The 18,409-nt window shown below is 47.4% G+C and overlaps 1 protein-coding gene across 6 annotated transcripts; it reads right to left on the reverse strand.

Annotated features, from left to right (window-relative positions):
- Positions 1 to 378: 378 nt before the first annotated feature.
- On the reverse strand, positions 379 to 17,851 carry LOC125951533 (tubulin monoglutamylase TTLL4). Of its 6 annotated transcripts, XR_007468784.1 has the most exons (8): positions 8,754 to 9,704; positions 7,655 to 8,629; positions 6,591 to 7,584; positions 5,600 to 6,522; positions 5,370 to 5,531; positions 5,018 to 5,296; positions 2,505 to 2,706; positions 1,649 to 1,787 (listed from the first exon to the last, which is right to left on the reverse strand). XR_007468784.1 is itself a non-coding variant. In XM_049680449.1 (7 exons), exons 2-7 carry the CDS (start codon positions 8,603 to 8,605, stop codon positions 1,281 to 1,283), a joined length of 3,816 nt encoding a protein of 1,271 aa, XP_049536406.1. In that variant the 5' UTR covers positions 8,606 to 8,629; positions 17,245 to 17,851; the 3' UTR covers positions 379 to 1,280. The 6 variants fall into 6 exon arrangements, 5 of the variants coding, with proteins under 5 accessions (XP_049536406.1, XP_049536403.1, XP_049536405.1 ...); XM_049680449.1 differs by lacking the exons at positions 2,505 to 2,706; positions 8,754 to 9,704 and adding an exon at positions 17,245 to 17,851 and having other exon boundaries at positions 379 to 1,787; XM_049680446.1 differs by lacking the exons at positions 2,505 to 2,706; positions 8,754 to 9,704 and adding an exon at positions 14,695 to 15,376 and having other exon boundaries at positions 379 to 1,787.
- Between the last annotated feature and the right edge of the window lie 558 nt (positions 17,852 to 18,409).

The raw sequence follows: 18,409 nt of genomic DNA on the forward strand, positions 1-18,409 counted from the left end.
TCCCGGAAAGCGTACTGAACAAGATCAATTGGTCCAACTACAAAGTGGCCACGCGGAAACTTCTCATGAACGTATTTACGCGGGAGGAGCTGGCAACCCATTCCCTTACGGGACGACCATCACCGGCGTTTCGGAACGAACACCAGAAACCGGCCAAACATCCACTGGATCCAGCCATTGTGGCTAGCGTAGTGAAACTGGTCTCTACGCGATGCAACGTTGAGGAAAGCTTAGTACGTTCCGCCATTACCACCAAGCTTGCCGATGAGAACAAGATGTATCGCATGAGGGTATCGCAGACTCCTTCGCGGTTGCAAAAAAAGTCCACTGGAAGGACGAACAAAGAAAACGTAAAAGAGTAATCAAACTGGAGTTGTTTTCGCGAGGCTGCCGAGTTTATACGTTATCCATACAGTACCACGCCGATATTTGTTTACAAAATATTTATCTAGTGTTTGTTGAAGGAAGAATTTCGGAATCGTTTGAAATAAAGCTAATAACGACGTTGACGCTTTTTTTTCGATGTTTGCCTTGTTTTCAAACTTCTCTATAACATAATTCAAATTACTTTTGCTTCTTATGCATTTTTGAAGAGCCTATCACGATCACATCACGATCGCATTCCTCTCCCTGTTTAGACAGCGTCAATCTATTCGCGATGCTTTACGCAGAGTCTTCCGTATTTCCCTTCTGATGTACTTTACTCGTGAGGCAGCTGGTATATCGTATATATCGCGAGTCCCAATTTGTTTTACCTACTATTTCGTCCTTTCCGAAAACTAGTATATTGTCTAGCGGGATAAGGAGCTGTATACCACGATGGGTAGGGAAAGTGTAGAAAACTATCTTCCATCCTACGACGTTTATCTTCCATCCTACGACCTCGAAACAGTCGCAGTTTCGAGATTCTGGATTGGAAACGAAATGTACCTCAACTTGGTGGTGTACGAGATAGCGAAACAAGAATCCAATGAATCATATGGTTTGTAACAGGCACATACACGACTTAGAGAAAGAGAGAGAGGATATTTATAAGAAAATATCTTAACTTCAATGATAAGGCAATATACAGTAAGAGATAATTTCTTCCAATTCACAGTTGTCTGTTGTGGAATATTTGGGAAAAATAGAAAACAATAGATAGAAATGGGAAAAAGCGATAAATTCTATATGATCCCTGCAGGTGATTTTCCTTCGAGGTGGACCACTGAGGTTGTCGTCATTACCATCATAACGCTGGGGCTAGCTAATCTCTGTCCAGAAAGCCTATTGCTTTACCATTAATCCTGCACAATGATGGTGTTTTCCGTGTCACCTGCACCGCACTCTTGTTGTTTCAGCAACAACGCATCATCAAGGATAAGCTTAATTTTATCGCCCAGCCGCAATCCGTCGCTATCGTCGTCGTCCTTGGTTACCTTTGGCGGGACCTCGTCGCTGGTCAGTGTACTGTCAGTGGCGGTACTGACCAGTGGCAGTGTCGGTACCGTGATCGATACCGGGATTTCAATCGTTTGCGTGCTGAGTAGATTGTCACTTCCCGGTGGATAAATGGCACGAATAACAACGGGCTGAGAGGTGGTGGTAACGGTCACAGCCGGGCCTGCCGTCACTTTGTGGCGTGGTGTGTCCTCCGGCAGCTGATCGATCGACTCTTGCGACTGATAGACGGACGACGAGTCCTGCGATGGCAGTTCGGATGAGCTGGTCTGATCCGTATGGATGCCACTGTCCTGCGAGCCGTTTTCGCTGCTCGCACCATCAATCGGTTGCTCATTGTTGCAATCCTGTATCGATCGAAGAGGTGTCATAATGTGTAAAAAGGGAAAAATAAAAGTTAGAACCAGAAATACGCAAAACTAGAACGAGAGGACAGTATGTTTCGGCGGGAGCATGGAGCATGAGTTTTATGCGTATGATTCGAAATGTTCAGTGCTCCTTATGAGCAAAAGAACGATAATGGCGTGATGAAAGCGACACGCACACACACACAACGATGAAGGCATGGTGATGTTCGATGCATCGAGCAGTCTCGATGCAGCACTATCGATATCGAGCACTAGAGGAGCACACTAAGTCAACCATTTACAATAATGTGTACAGAACAACATCGGGATAAGTATAGGTGGGGAATGGAAGGAATTATGGCAACAACATGACTACTATCGAGGACCTTGCATGTTGATTGTATAGTAGATTAAGTGTGAAATAGATTATCAGAAGTAACTCAGTTGATTACTATACCTCCCCAAATGAATGCGAATTGGCGGGAGGGAATACTATGAACTATTGGAAATGGATTTTTTAAAATGAAATATCGCTGCAAGTAACAAATGACTATACACGGTTTCCGAGCAAAGTGCAAAACGGAATTGGTAACAAATAACAGTCGAACAACTTACAAATCTACTAGTAAGTTAAGAACAGTGAATGTACTAACTTCTGAGGAATTAATAACCGTCTTGTACATACATTCCAATGGAATCGTAAAAGGGAAAGGTTACCTTGTATTAAAACTATAGCATTGCTTTGCAGGAACAAACGATCGTAGGATAGGAAGGTTGACGGAGGGAAGAAATTGGTCCGTGAGTTTTTGGATAGGAAAGAGACTCAAGGAACTGCAGGGGTCCATCGGGACTAATAGTACGCTACGCCCCAAATATTGTTACCACTGTTATTGATAGATTCGATGATATCTTCGATAGCCTAGAGTGGTTCGTGTATGCAAACAGTTTGTCGAAAGATCACCACACACAGCGTTTGAGAAGAAAAGAAGAGATAGATGTTTAACAAATGTTATCGTACGACCGTATATCGACCACGATGTTTTCCCCAGTAGATTATGTTGGGAATAAAGTTGGGAGTGAACATGGGTTGCGCCAATCGGGGTGTTTGGAGGATGGAGTAGAGTTCATGGTGTTGTACGTTTCTTTACCTACGTTTCTGTCCAAAAAATCGCTCTAAAATCAGTCACCTTCCGAACCATTATTAGAACTAGTTGCCGAATTATTTTGAACGATCGAACGAGATAGAGGAAAATAGAGAAAATCCTAATTATGCTAAAGAGACATTCGAACGTTTCTACGGAGAAAACTTTTCTAAAAGACAAACACTCTAGCAGTGGTAAATTTAACGAAATTGATGCTCTACGCGTTATCGTAACGAACAAGTCGAGAAACCCGTTGTTAACGCCATTGTTCTAGCTCCCAAACTTCCTAAAGAATTGTTTTTCTTTACGAATCCGCTGAATTTATTAATAATAAAACGCTAACTAGGAAATGGTTTTGACAAGCTGGTCGATGATGGAAAATAACATTTGGGGTTTTGTCTACTTTCAGTACAAGTTGAGCATGTTCTCGATCATTGTTTAAGAAGGAAAGGCACATAAATAATCCTGAAACGCGCTCGTTTTAGTCGCGAAAAAAAAAAAAACAAACAAAACATCAATAAAAAACCAAACCGAATAAAAGCAAAACACGAATCATCTAAATTTGGTTTCAAACAAACGATAATCTCTCAAACAAAAATCAATGTATCCGCATATCACGCTTAGTTTGAGATTATAACGGAAGAAAACTAAAGGCAAATAAACGAATGGAACTCAGGCGTTTTAACGGGGGAATCTGGAATGATCGCAATAAAAAGGAAGTAATAATGGTATATATCACACTTACGACCCTGTATCGTTCGACAACGCCAGTACGCAGCTCGGAATGCTGACCAAATATCCTGTGCTCATAATTTGGCATTCGAAGAAGGGAACGGGGATCGATCGTTCGTGCATTCGGTTTTGTTCAGTGAATCGAACTCAGATTCAAGAGTAGTCGCCGGCGCGTAATACGCGAATCGGAATGGTGGCGGGTTATTGTCCCAAATTGCCAAAGATACATTCAAAGCAGATCCAACCATCAAAAGATAGCAACGGAAGGGAAGGCAGTACACATTGCATTCAGAGACATTTGGGCCAACCAAAGCGAAGAGAAAAGCCCACGACATATGATCGAGATAGAGTTTAAGTGAGAGAAAGAGAAATGTTAAGTAAAGAATTGTTGGCTTGCTTGGGTAACAGTTTTCTTGCGATAAATGTGATAGGGGTCAGTGTAAGTGCTAGAAGTAGCTGTAGTATTTCGTGGTAGTAAGTGTTGTTTTCGGAAAGTATGTACAGATTCTTATCGGTTTATACGTAGATAAAAAGGAATGAAGTATTAAATATGAGAAAAATATTTAAAATTGAAGTAACAAGTAAAGTAGAGGAAATAACTTCTAGGTCAAACGAAGAACCAGAATGTGTTGATGGAAGAACTTTACAATTTTATGAACCCAAGAGAAAGGACTTGGAGGAGTGGAATAAGGAAAAGGTTCGTGTCGATTTTTCTGTTTCATATTTCGACTGAATGCTGTGGCCTAGCAAAACCGGACAGGTGTCGATGTTGTCTCGGTTTGGTGAATGACAATGAGCGCGAGTGGTTGGGTGCTTCATATTTTCAGTGCTAGTAGTAGTGCCTGTTCCTGGTTCCTGTTCTCTAGTGTAAAATGATTTAGCTGCTGAATGGTTGTGCGGGTTTTATGCATAATATGTGCGTTTGTGTAATTTCGCCAACCGAGATTCGCCGATTAGGTGTAGGATTTGGTTTGTGATGTTGTGTAATGTTCGTGATTATGTATGTCCAGCTTCAGGTTCAGATTCTTTTCACATGTATGATTGTGTTTGCTGTTTATGCACATCCTTCAAGCGAGCATCGTTAAGTAGACAGTTCGATGTTTGATTTGAATAAAGAAATATCGAAAAGTGTGGCTGTCACGGCCCACTGATTTCATATGAAGTTCATAGCCTTTAATTTCAACGAGCGTTAAAAGTGCCTATCTTCGCTAACTAATGCGCATTCTTCGATACTTAAGTTGATTTTTGAACTAAAAACTTGTGTTTGATTTCGATTCCCGATGCTTGCTTGAGAGAGTGACTGAGAGAAGCCATACCGGGGAGCCTGAAGAGCTTCAGCTGACCGCTATTACTCACCTTTTTCAGTGTACTGGGTGGCACCTGCAGATGTACCTTCTTTTCGCACAGAGACTGTAGGAGAGCAATGCCTTCCGCCCGATTGTGACAGTACCGATGCTCCCAGGCATCCAGCAGCCGATTGTAATACCGAGGATGCTCGGTAAACCCAATATATCGGTGACTATTGGGGGCTGGGAAAATCCTTTCCAACGGAGCGCTGCGTGCCAGTTCGTCTTCGGTCAATAGCAAGCAGCGCACATCGTCAGGCGTCAGGTCTTCTAGTATTGTGCTCATGTACTGCAATGGTCGTTAAGATAATAAGAGAACGTACTGTATCGACTCCTGACAGTGATATGGAAGAATTACTTACATCCTCTCGCGCCATATCCTTCTGGATGAATTGATTATGTTTCAGTCTTTCGGCTTTCGACAGGCCCGTCGTGTAGATACGCTTATCGAAGCACAGTGGCCCTTCAAGTCCCTGCTCTTTAAGTATCTCCTTCTGTTCAGCCATCGGAATTCTTGGAGGAATCTGTCAAATAAGTGGCAGTGATCAAATGATTAAGCATTGCGTCTCAAAAACATGGCACTAGAAACTACCTGATACATGACGGTGTTTAGTAGTGCTTTAACAAGCGGCCCTTTGACGCGCAAATCAAGCGACGACGCAGAGTGTAACGACGGAGAGATGTTCACCTCCAGTAGCCATGGTACTAGCTCGGAATCAAGTAGCACATCGATGCCAAACAGTTCGTAGCAGTTGTATCGGCTACCCACGTTTACTTTCGACATGGCGTGGATCGGTCCTTCGCCAGCGAGTACCGTGCGCAAAACAAGATTTCGCAGAGCGCCCCACAACCGATCAACGTTGACGCCCTGTTCGACAAAGTACGACCACAGCGATTTAATAGTCCACTTGTGTCCCTGGCATGCGTCCGCATCCTCATTCTGGCTGTAGTTGTTGGACAGTTTGTTAATACTGTAGTTCGTTAAATGCATGTACCGATCGCTGAGAGTTTCCGATTTCTCACTGTATTTGACCGACGCAAACCGGGCCAGCCCATCGGTGTGCATGTATACCCGCAGTGGATTCATGGAGGTCACGAGCGCGTAAAGGCGAAGATCAAATTTGCTACCATTGATAAGTAGCGGTCGCTCGATGTACCGCTGCACGATCAGCGGTTTTCGTTTCGGGATCTGAGACCAACGGTTCACGACTTTGATGCCTGTACCTCTAGCGGATGCCGGTGGTTTGATGATCCACTTGCAGTTGCGCTGATTGTAGCGCGGCCACAGCTGCCGCAACATCTTCAAATCCTGAGGTATGATGTAGGTACGGGGCATGAAACCAAACTCCTTCTTCCCGTGACGGTTCATCTGTGTCTGCAGGTTGCGCCACACGCGATCCTTACGACCGATCTGGAAGCTTCCCGGCAGATGGTTGAACTTCTGATATGGACGCAACGTTTTAAACAATGCACTTTTCATGTGTTTACCCCAGATGCCGACCCAATCGTTCGTTTCTGTAACGAGAATCAACCATTAGTTGTCAGAAGGTGAATAAAAAAGTGGACTTAAGAAGCGAACACACTTTTTAGCAACCGGAAGCCACTGTTGATTAGAACCTTGCGCACGACAATCGGTGTGATGAGCGTGAGCTTCCACTTCAGTACTTTGTGTATGGACGGCGGCATCGGGGGCCCTTTCTCGTCGTGCGTTGCAAATGATAAATAAGGAGGAACATGCGGGAAGAGACTAGGAGCGAGAGGACCCTCCGCGGCGTATCCACCGACCACGCCACCTATCGATGTGACGGAGGCCGGTGGGGCTTTACCAACTGCCGGAGGTGGTGAGCCAGATTGCGACTTTGGCTTCTGATATGTTGCCGCTAGATACGCCCTGTAGTTATCCTCCGAGTCGGTTAGCGAATCTTCCAGCACATCATCGCCACTGATCGGGATCTCGTCGTCCAGATCATCGTCCTCCCCATTACACTCGTCATCAAGATCGTCATCATCATCATCACCTGCATCAGACTGATCGATTGTTTCGGCATCGAGATCCTGCGTGTGCACCGATTCGCCACCGCTGGTTCCAATCGACACACCGGACGGTGTTGGTGAGGCCGTTCCTGCCGCACCCGTAATTGACGAAATCCGTTGACTGCCCGGTTGAGGTGAGGTGGATTTGCGACTCGAAACATCGCTACCCATCGTCGCACCCGTACACGTAAGCGTGGTGGCTAGCTTCGGTTTGAGCCGACTCGTTGCGATGCGATTCGCACGTACGGCAATGCCTTTCGATGAGCGTCCGTTATACAATCCGGTGCTCGTTTTTGAGAGCTTCGAACGCTGCTGGCTCGTAGGTGAGATCTTTCCACTGCGGGACGTTACCGTTTCCGGGCTCACATCCATCTTTTCTACCGTGTTCACCATCTTCGAGGGAGGAGAGTCTTTCTGCGAACTGCCGTAGGTTGACGCAGAGGACGATGGTAAAGCGGACGCTCCTTCGTACATGTCGCTCACCATCGCTTCGTCGGCTTCCATGGTCGGAGAAATTGTATCACGACTTCGCTTAAGAGTATTCTAGAAGAAAAATAGATGGTATTTGGACGATGAAACAATCTACCACTCGTTCATCAGTTAGATGACTTACATCGGGAGTAAACCGATCACGACTGGCGATCGTCGTGATGCGACCGGTCAAAAGGCTGTTAACGGCAGCATTCGCATTACCGTGGGCACTGTGGTAAAGAACTTCCTGCGGTTCCGACTCGCGTCGGGGTCGCAACTTCCGGTTGGTACCTCGTTCCAGGATCGATGCACGGTTGCTAAAGTTTAGCTCGAGGTTGCGCGCAAATCGAGACTCAAGCTGCCATTCGTTGGGCACGTAGTAGCCACCGTTACGACGATCCTTCTTATATCCATCTAGCTCACTCATGTACAAATCTTTTGCATTCACGGCAGACACACCGTTTTGAGCGACATTTTCCTTGGCCAGCTGTAGACCACCGGCGGTGGTACCACCGATCGAAGGCAGTAGATCGTGCGTCGGTAGGGACAGCTGTACCTTTCGAGTGCTACCATTCGCCGGAGCGTTGCTGGCAGCGTGCTGCTGCAGCGAGAACGATTCTACAAACAATCCACCAGCCGCTGCTGCATGTGGATCGTGAAGAGCATTGGATGTCGCTGCGGCGCTACTTGATCCGAATCTCGCTCTCTGGTGACTTAGATGATGATGAGAATGAGCGGGAAGCAGTTTACTCTTACTGCCCCCTCTGCTACTGTGCTGAGCATTGGGATGATGGTCGATGGCACCGTACAGTAGGGGTGCCATTGGAAGACTTTCACTACGACATCTCCGACGTAACGATGGATGATGATGGTTGCTGCCTCCACTTGTGCTCGTTGATGAAGAAGAAACCGTTGACTGACCGTTGGCACCGTTTCCACTGGTTGGCGGCAGTTGTTGCTTTAGCGAATGCAACCGAACCGCAGAATTGCCACCGTTACGAGCATCCGTACTGTAGAGCACTCCATCAACGAGCGACGGTTGACTACCGGATTGCTGTGACGAAGGTGAACCACCATTCTGTTTGAAGTCCATGATGGTGGCGAATTTGGTCGTTATCTGCAAAGTGGACAGAGAAGAGAAGGGGGTGTTAATAACGCACCGAGGGAGAAATTAAAAAAAAAAAAAACACACGATCCGCTGATCGCCCGACCGTGCCATTACGGCACAGTCGCGTTATTACACTCTGTAGCAGCCAGACACAGCCGGAGTAAAAGAGCGTGACCAGTGCGCGCACAATGCTATCGATCATAGCGGCCTTCGCAATGAACTGCAAAAGTAAGGCTAGGGCGCACTGCGAGTATCACATCTGACGACGGTCACGGAACACGTTCAAGGTACAGGATCACACTTCACATCGATGGCACTCTAGCGCCGCCGCTAGTCTTACGAAATATATTTGCACTAAATCCGTGCGGATTGGAAAAAAATGCCCGGATCTCAAGCTGCTGAGCGGAGAGCGCGTTTCCGGTCGCCCACTCTGGTTGACGGTTCGCAGTGTGACGATTTGTTAAACCATGCGGTACCGCCCCAGGGGGGTTAAAAACGAATACACGCGCGAGACAAGCGGAGCACGCGGACGATGGTCTGAAACAGAAAACGTCAAAATCGAAATCTGTGTCATCTGGCAGAGCACGTTTCTACGAAGAGGCGACGCAGTTTACTACGTTTCTAAGAATGTTATCATTTGGCTTGCGAGATCGTGAGTGCGCGCTCTCGCGCCCAGGTGTATTCTCACTAACGGCGAGCGATGGGGCCTCTGGGGCCGACCATTACTATGCGTGAGGTACCATTTCTGGTGCGCCAAACCGTTTGTAACGTGGGAGAAGGAGCAAAACACCATTCTCCCTACGCAGCACACACGAGCATTGGTCGTGTTTGCTTTGTTGTTGTTCGCGTGGACTGGAAGTCTCTCGCGCGCACCCCACAACTCGACGGCGCGTGTTTAACTTAGCGAAGAGCGTAGAATGGACTGGACTCTCTTCTCCCTCTCAGACCGGTTTGTAATGTTTTGCTGTCTCGCTACGAAAACAACTACTTTGCCGGCTCACCAGACCTACTAATTCAGGAAACAATCGAACAAGATGTTGCGACTCAATGTAGTTGGTGGATCGATACCAGCTGCCAACCCCTTTCGCTCGGCACCAGTACCGTAGCAACAGTGAGGTTGACATTCGCTTACCCCCTCCTACAATGGCATTGACCGCAATGGGGCTGCTGCTCGCGATGACAGCTCCTTTTCGTCGCGCTATAAGCGTGTCTCACGCGAGTGAGATGATCGCACCCGACCGCATGATCATCGAGTGCGCCGGACAGCAGCGCTTACCAACAACCGTGAGCAGTAGCAACTCCATTTCAAGGTTACGCCGCGTACGCCTTGAGAGCGGCGTGAGTGGAGCGCTATCAAAGGAACGTCATCCTCCAACCCTTGGTTCTGCATAGGAGAGTGTAATGCTAGGAATTTCCGAATCTTTCATTCCAATCTGCGCCCGGGGGTGGTTGCTATGACGAATGACACATGGTGCGAAACACGCTGAGCGAAGCCAGACGCGAATCGTGAAAATACCCAGACACACCATTCGTTGCCTGTCGGGGTGGGAGACTTGCAAAGGGGGTGGCAAAAAAGTGGACAGCATTTTTAATGACCCGCTGGGCATCATTAGTAAGTTCAGTGACGACGATGAGCTAATGGGGACAGAAGAAGGATCCCGATGGGACTAAAAATACGGAAACAACTTCTCAGGATCCAGCGCGCTCCTAATGAGGTGCTGCTATCCTCCAATAAAACTATGCTCAGAATGAGCATGCTACTCAGATTTTCCACCGTGACGTCACCCCATCACGTCATACGAATTCGGAATGTTTGGGAGTTTTCGGTGGAGAAAAAAATCCAAAGGCACATCGAAGAAAAATGGCCAGTGACAACTGTTACACGCAAACCCTGGTGCCACGGTCGTCTCGAACCCTCCCGGACCATGTTCGAACACAAAAATGTCGGATTCCGAAAGAAAAACTTAACAAAAAAAAAATCCTTAAACAAAACAGTCGTCTTCACACCTACGCAAACGGTGTCACAACAACGCGCCTCTCCCCAGGATGCGCCTTGGTTGATTAATTTGGCATCATCTCCTGCGCCATTAATAACGCGAGCGATGGAGATTTGAATCTCTCTGCCTCACAACAACACACACGCGTGGTCTAAGGAATGTCAAAAAAGAGGAAAAGAACACAACTCCATCAACAAGTCTAAGGTCACCTCCTGTTTAATGCGAAAAATTGCCCAACAGCACGAGATGGTGCCGTGTTGTGCTGGTCACACACATGGAGGCGCCTGGTATTCGCGTTCTCCCACGTTACGCGTAGACTTTCGTGCTGGAATGATGGCGCGTAGGCCATTCAGCTGGTTATTCCGGTTCAAAGTAAACACTAATTTAAGAGCATGTTACACCGGGAGCAGTCTTTGCCGTAAACGAATGGACAATCGGTCTGGTTGGTGTCATTAACAGAAATGCAACCACCGAGCCAGGTATCAACATCGCTTACGGTTACAATTATTGCTGGTTCTTTATATTCACGCTCGCAGCACGCAACGAATACAGCAACACGCAGTATTCTCGGGCAACGCGACGCTTATTCTGTGGAAGGTGTTTTATCGTCCTACTTTCACGGTAAAGCAAAAGAGCAAAGTAGCTGCTGGTGATGGTCGAGAGCTGCCACAGAAGTCCCGATTGTCGCCGTTTTCCTGCACCGTTCTTTATCTAGGAGAACTGATGGGCGAAGTGAGCGCTAGGACACAACAAGAAGGGCGGTAGACTTTTCTCACCAAGCTCACCGATGTTCTTACGTTCCTTTGAGAGACAAACCACCACCAATTCTAGATGAAAAAAAACACGTGTTGCTTACCATCTACAATGACGTTACACAATTTGCAACATTCTGCACACCAGCAAATTACAATAAAACTACAAATGAATGTTGTTTTCGCCTTAGAATACCGCGCAACACACCAGCTTTCTATAGCACGCGTTGGGTCAAGCGATTACCACGAAATGCCCTGAAAATCAATCCGACGATGATGCACGCATAGGATACAAAAAAGGAAAAGAAACTCCAATAAACACAACTACCACCAGTACTCTTTACGTAGCGTGCCTACTGGAGACGAAGGGTCTACTATTACACACTCGCTCTCTCCTGTTTGTGCAAAACAACACAGGACACTCCGCCGTTTTCGCCGTCAGTGAAGCACTGTTGAATGAATTACGCTCTCTGCGAGCCCTAATGTTTGCTTCCTTTCACTACCTCATTGAAAACGAAACAAACGAAACCCTCTTCTACCCTCCGAACGGGGCCACGACCACCATATATCCAGGAGAATAAGGATCTCGCAGGCTCAAACCGAGTGAACAGTAACTCATTTTCCTCGACTGTTCACTTCACGACGTGTGAGTCTGTGTGTAACCGAGGGAATCCGATCTGCATGCTGCAGGCAGACGACGACGACGATGACGACGGGGACGGACGGTGGTGCCCATTATCTTCACAAAAAGGAAAAAAAAGCCCGAAAGTAGGCCTCTGGGTAATGGCACTGCCAGGCATTGGCAGTGAGAAGGCGCTTTCGGCATGCGACGAATGCAGGTCTGCATCATACCCCCCCCATCGTCCTGCGCTCGTATCCCTCTTCGCGCGCATCCTTCGTGGTTGGATGCGCTTACCAGCTTTTAACAAATTGACGGCGTTGCCAATTTGTGCTCACAGCCGTTAAAAGGGCGCCATTACAACGATTGCCTCGCTAGTGCCACACGGTTTCACACTCTTGAGAGAACGTGATGGCGGAGCAGCATGGTGCAGCACGCCACACAACAATGTGACTAGTGATTGAGTGTGATCTGATTTTACGATTTAAGGCGCACAGAGCAGTAGCAAATTTCATGTTTCTTTCCCTCTTTTAACCCTTAGTAAGCGGCGTCGAGTGAAATGAGTCGAGTCGATCGATCCGCATCGATTTGCGGTTTACCATTTAGCCTTCTACACGTGGGGCACGTTAGCAGCTAATCCGGAGAAATATGCTGGAAATAAAAGCATAAGCCGAGTCAAATGTCAGGCGAGCGCTGTTGCGCTCTCTATTGTATGGCTTCCGGTGGTGCCCTGCCGGATGTGGCCCCCAGGCATGCCAGTGCGGTGTTAAGTTTACCATCAAGGGATATACCAGGCCACCGTGGGCACTTACGGCGATGCCACTTCCTGCTGCATCGAAGCAGGCTGTCAATTATATGAGCTAGTAGGCACACACTTGGATGATGGTTTGACCTACTTCTGATCAAACTACATACCAGCCAGCCATACGAAATTCATTGTTCGCCAATCAACAACAACCCACGTCTCAAAGCCTAGCCAAGGTAATGCATATTGCGTGAAGCAGCCTAAAACTAGAACGCAAAACCACACGCAATAACATTACAACAAATCATACACGCTGCGCTGCTGCGATGGATGTAGCTCGCCGCCTGCTGCAATGTGTGCCTACTTCCGGCTAACAAGACTCTCGCTATACTACAAATCCGATCCATTGAGACGTTTCGTGGCAAAAGAAGGAATGGCGGCGTGTGCAAAACAAAACAAAAAGCACATAATAAACAACACCTGGACGAAGTGTTATTCACTTCAATGCCCCAAAAACACCGTCCGAATTCCAGAGACAATAAAATATATATTTTGTTTGTTTTTCTTTGGCACGTCTGGTGCCGGAGACGCGACACGGGCCCACCTCGTTCGTCTCCGATATTTTTATCATGAGGCTTGGCGTGTTCCATATTTCTCTCCCGTGCCGTCTCGAGTAGGCGGCCTCGGTAGTAGGTAGGAGAGCCTTCATCAACATGAAGCTCGTTGAGGTGCGCGACTTCGTCATTTGACACCTTTTTTTTTTATCTACAACTTTCTAACCCTAGCAGAGGGAAGGTGTCTTTCGCAATTAATAAATGTGTTACTCAAGCGCTTCAATATATTTGGCAATGATTGGCAGGGTTGCTAACTATTAGTGCAGCAGTAGCAGCAGCGCTAGTGTGCTGGAATGCTCGCCGTTTCGTGTTCGTGCTGGGTCTGGACCTGGTTTAAGGTCATTTACCCTACACGCCCCGGAAAGGACGACTTAATGGGAGTTTGTTTCCGATTCCTTCCTTTTTTGTTTTATTTGTCAGCCATCATTTCGACACATTTCGTGTTTATTGGCATTCGAACTTCGGCCTGACAAGTGGTGCCGCTTCTTGCTTCGTGTGGAATCGTGTTTCACGGGGGGGTGGTACAAGCGCCCGAAGGACTATACCTGAAGGATTATACTATCCTGTGTCTAGTTTGTCTGTATTTCGTATCATTAGCCCATTATGTACGGTTGAACCGATGATCACAATGTTGTTTGATGAGACGCCATTAATGGAACACGATCTGAAACCAGAGTTCAATGACATCATCATCACTTATGTTGCTAGAGGACCCTTCAGTGGCATACACACACCCGCCACTACACCTCAAATAAACGTTCGTTAACAAGCATAATAAATGGAAAAGGGAAAACCGAACCGACCATGAATCAGTTCGTCTAATAGACTTGCAGGATCGTTTCCGGAGTAAACACCGGGCTCTGTCACGAAAGTGCATTCCATTCCAGTTTGGCAAAGAATTAAACATCTGCAATGCAGACGATTGGTAAACGGTTTTAGAAGCCGAAAAGCGAATTAAAACAAATCAGCAGCGAACCACCGGAACTCGACTTCAAAATCGATTTCGGATTGCAGGTGCTATCGGCACCGAAAAGGCTAACCCGCTCTCCCACCCGGGAACTCCCGGGAACACTTACAACCACAACGTGGGGGCCGTTGCTGCGATGCGTGGCCTCTAATCCGGACCCCGGTGTGATGGAAACCAATTCTAGGGCACACCTTTGCAGGGGTTGTGCCGTCGTTTTCGACCTTCCTCACGCCACCTTTACCGCGTCTATCGCGTGTGCATGACCGTCAGGTTAGGGGAGGACAAGGTTTTCACTTCCCCCACTCGACTGCCACACAACAGAAGACAGAGGGACAGACAGTTCCAGACAAAGGTTCCCTGCTGGCCGGGAAGGTACTTACGTAGGTGCATACACAGGAAAGATTCGCGTGACAAGCCATCGTTCTATTGCTGTTTCGCGGTGTCTCCGCGCGCTTCTTCTCAAAAGTGGTGGAACAGTGGCTTGATGACACAATTTAGAGAGTTGGCTGGCTCAAAACTCGACACTCGACGAAACTTTTGAAAATCCCTTTTGAGAGAGGCTCACACAAGTGTCTAATTTAAGGAAGTAGTTCCGCCGACCAGTTTTAATTACTTAAACAGCCAGATGCTTCAACAAAGGCAGGCCAGAAATTGCACCAGGACATTACTGTTTTTTAAGGGCAGAATGTTCACTTTGCTTATCGATTGCACTTGACTGCCAGCACAAACACACCCACACACACATCAACCACCTTCTGTACCACCCTTTGCTAATTGAATTAAAGTGCAAAAAAGGGTTTAACGGGAGGCGCAGGCACCACAATAGCTCTTCAGCAGGATCCAGTTCCGCTTCAAGACTACTTAGCGTTGAAGTCTCATCCTCTCGAATCGGATAAGATGCGTTGCGCTCGCTGGTAAGATGTGGGTGATGACTATCACTCTCTATCTATCGCTTCTGCTTGGTTGCTTTCGCCTCGAAAGGTTCGGTTCGGTCGGAGCAGAGAGGAAGCGACACCCGCCACTGACGACAACCGCGACAAGACTGGCCGGACCGGTGGGCCCGACAGACTTTTGCTGGCGCATTCATCGTACGCGTTTTCCCAGCTCCTCTTTTGGCCCCCCGCCCTCGACGTGCCACCCACGCATGCCCGGCCTCGAGAGCGGCGCGAGTGCGAGATCGTCGCGCTGCTAATTTGAAGCATTTTCCGCCACTTCCGCTGGCCTGGGGAGGCGGGGTGATCTCGGTAGAAATAAGAGGGGGGGGGGGGGTTGATTCACCCAATAAAGGTCTTAAAATGGTGTAGGCAAACACACACACACACACACACAAACACCACACAGCCAGTCGTATGTCTGTGCTCGAACAACAAACACATTATGCGCCGAGGGGTGGTCGTGGTAGCTAGGAACTGATATAGGGAAGGTGGTATGGGTAACTCGGGGCGACGGAAACGATTGAATCGTCGGCGCAAGGACCCGCCAGAACGCCATCCGAAGGGGGGGGGGGGGGGGGGGACGGGTTCGATGCCGTAATCGGCCCGTCGCAACGAGGGTGAAACAACGACCCGGAAAATGTTTGGCCCCGCGAGCACGGTGGCGTCGATGGCGACAGGACGAATACCATGTAGCGGAAGAAAGTGTCAGATACCGCTATCCGGGGCACACCATCGCTGCCCTGCCGATGTCGGAGTCGGCATCTGCATTCGATCGATCGATCGGATCGGATCGGCGATCAATCAGAGCGATCTAGTGATCGCGACTTGGCATCAGCAGCGTGGGGTGCGTAATCGGTGCCATCGGACCGAATCGCGGCGCATTGTGCTCTGTTGATGCCAAGGTTAAAACCAATCAAGCCTAATGGTAGCCAGTTCAAATCAATAAACAAAAATAAAACAACAAGAGAAAGAGATTTTGGGTGCAGTGTTGGGAAGGGCAATATCCGCTGGCAAGGATCAAACACACGATCACGCAGATCACGTAATTTCGCCTTCCTTCCTTCCGTGGTTTGTAATTTTAGTTTCTCCTACAGAAGAGGGTCCAATCCGGTCCGGGGGGTTGAAATTCCTTTCGCTGATCCCCATCCCCCCATAATAATAATGTCCAAAACCATTCGTCCTACGGCTCATGGCGACCGCGTGATTCATTGCTGGCCATCATAAGCCGCGTTTTTCTCATAACTCTCGCGGCGTGGGATGATGATGGAGCCGCTTTGATGGACGTTCCTTCCCGTTTGCACACAGCCGGTCCCTCTTGTGTTTTCGGGATGGGAAAATTCATTCAATAAAGAGGAAAAGCGGGTTGTTTACCACCGTTGGTCCCGTCGTCGGTGTGACTGTTGTGATTCTTTGTGCATTAGATCACCTGATGATCGTGGTGTGCGGGGACGAGAAGAGTCATCCCGGGAAGGTGATCTTTCAATATTTTGCCAAAAAATAAACGGGCGGGAACAGATAATCATACCGGACAGATCAGTTTGATTGAATTCAAATTCGCGATCACGCGTCAAGCATCGTTTTTTGGCGATCAGGTAGGCTCCAAAAGTATTTGAACAGTATTCTTCGCAATGATTTTCCTACAAAAAAAAAACATGAACATTTGAATTGCGTACAGGTTTTGTTACGATGCTCGTCGCCACGGTTTGTGAGATGAACACCACGCGAGATGAACGCGCTCGCCAGAGAATCTCGCGCTCTTTCTCATCCCGCGCGCGCGTACTTGGGATTCATTCATAAAAAATGGCAAAGCCTCCATCGAAGAAGCCGTAAACGCGCGGGCACAAATTAATTGTGTGGATTTGATTGATGCGCCACCAATGAAAATCCCAAGCCCTACTCTCGGTAGCCTAGAAAAGCGTAAAGCCGCACAGGAAATGCTTCGAAATCGCAAAATAAAATTTACGGTTTTGGCGGCCTTCAAAAGGTTTTGCTTACCTCGCGATTGTTCTGGTTGCTGCACTTTTTTCCTTTTATTTCACAGCGCACACACTTTCCGTGACACGCACGATTTGCACGACCGAGCGACGGCTCGAGGAGATGCAGAATTTATCAATTTTTCGGCAAAAACCGCACCAAAAACCTCCTGAAAAAGGAAAAACGGAGGTTTCCTTCGTCCTCACCTTCACGAGTTTCGCGTTGTTGGCGCTTCGAGAGAGCCAAGCTGTACCAAATACTCAGGAGAAGTCATGTAGCTTCGCGATTTTTCTAACGAGCACAACGACGGAATAGCTGATTCTTCTTATCACGCAGGAAAACGGCCGAAAATGTTAAAAATTTCCACTTTTCACGGCAATTTGTGAACTCGGAACGCGATTTCTAACCCCAAAAATGGAGACCAAAACGATGCGCGTTCCCCGAGGTATTTCCTATCCGCAATCTTTTGCAGTCAGTTTTAGACACTTTCCCGGCCTACTTTTCCGACGAGAACGACGGTAGGAGTTGCAAAGGACTTGAATTTGTTCTTATCACCTTTATTTTTATCGCGAAGTCACGAAATTGTTCAAAAAAGCTAAAAACTCCCACTTTTTGCAACGCTTTCTAACCAAAACAACGGTACAGTGCCATGCAGACCATTTATCGCAGAAAATTTCGATTTTTGTTGAAAGTGTTGCTTTATTTTGGCAAAAATGCACATATTTTATCGACTATCACTGCCAAAATGTCAAGCTCACGATTGACGCAAGCATTTCTGACAGTGCAGGGTTGTAGTCCGGTTTTGGTTCAAACCAAGGCAAGGTACTTTAAAAAGACAGGTAGCATCTTAACCCCTTTGACAGGTCACCATTTTCAATTTGTTTGACATTCATAGCAGGGCACTTTTATCAACAAAACCACGTGAGTTTCAAGAAGAAGAAGAAGAAGATATGGGCAAGTTTGGTGGTTTTATCAAGGAAAGTACCTGATTTCACTCTTTTTCGGATGTTTAAATGATTCATCTCTCTATTTAAGATCAATCGAGCAACCGAGTTATGTTTTACAGCGAGTGAGCACGGTCCAGGAACGCTAGCTAGCTCTTGTTCTAGGCCGGGTGGCAAGACCTACGGACCGATACCATATTGAAACACTAGGAAGAATTTTGAGAATATTTGCATAAACTTCA

Source organism: Anopheles darlingi, chromosome 2 (assembly GCF_943734745.1).
Source record: "Anopheles darlingi chromosome 2, idAnoDarlMG_H_01, whole genome shotgun sequence".
In the NCBI taxonomy this organism is placed as follows: domain Eukaryota; kingdom Metazoa; phylum Arthropoda; class Insecta; order Diptera; family Culicidae; genus Anopheles; species Anopheles darlingi.

Excerpts from the sequence above, each read along its gene's own strand:
- LOC125951533 (XM_049680445.1), bottom strand. The coding sequence starts at position 8,822 with ATGATCGATAGCATTGTGCGCGCACTGGTCACGCTCTTTTACTCCGGC. Across the intron at positions 7,585-7,654 it reads GTGATCGGTTTACTCCCGAT|AATACTCTTAAGCGAAGTCG; the intron begins GTAAGTCATCTA and ends TTTTTCTTCTAG. Across the intron at positions 5,297-5,369 it reads AGGATATGGCGCGAGAGGAT|TACATGAGCACAATACTAGA; the intron begins GTAAGTAATTCT and ends CGACCATTGCAG.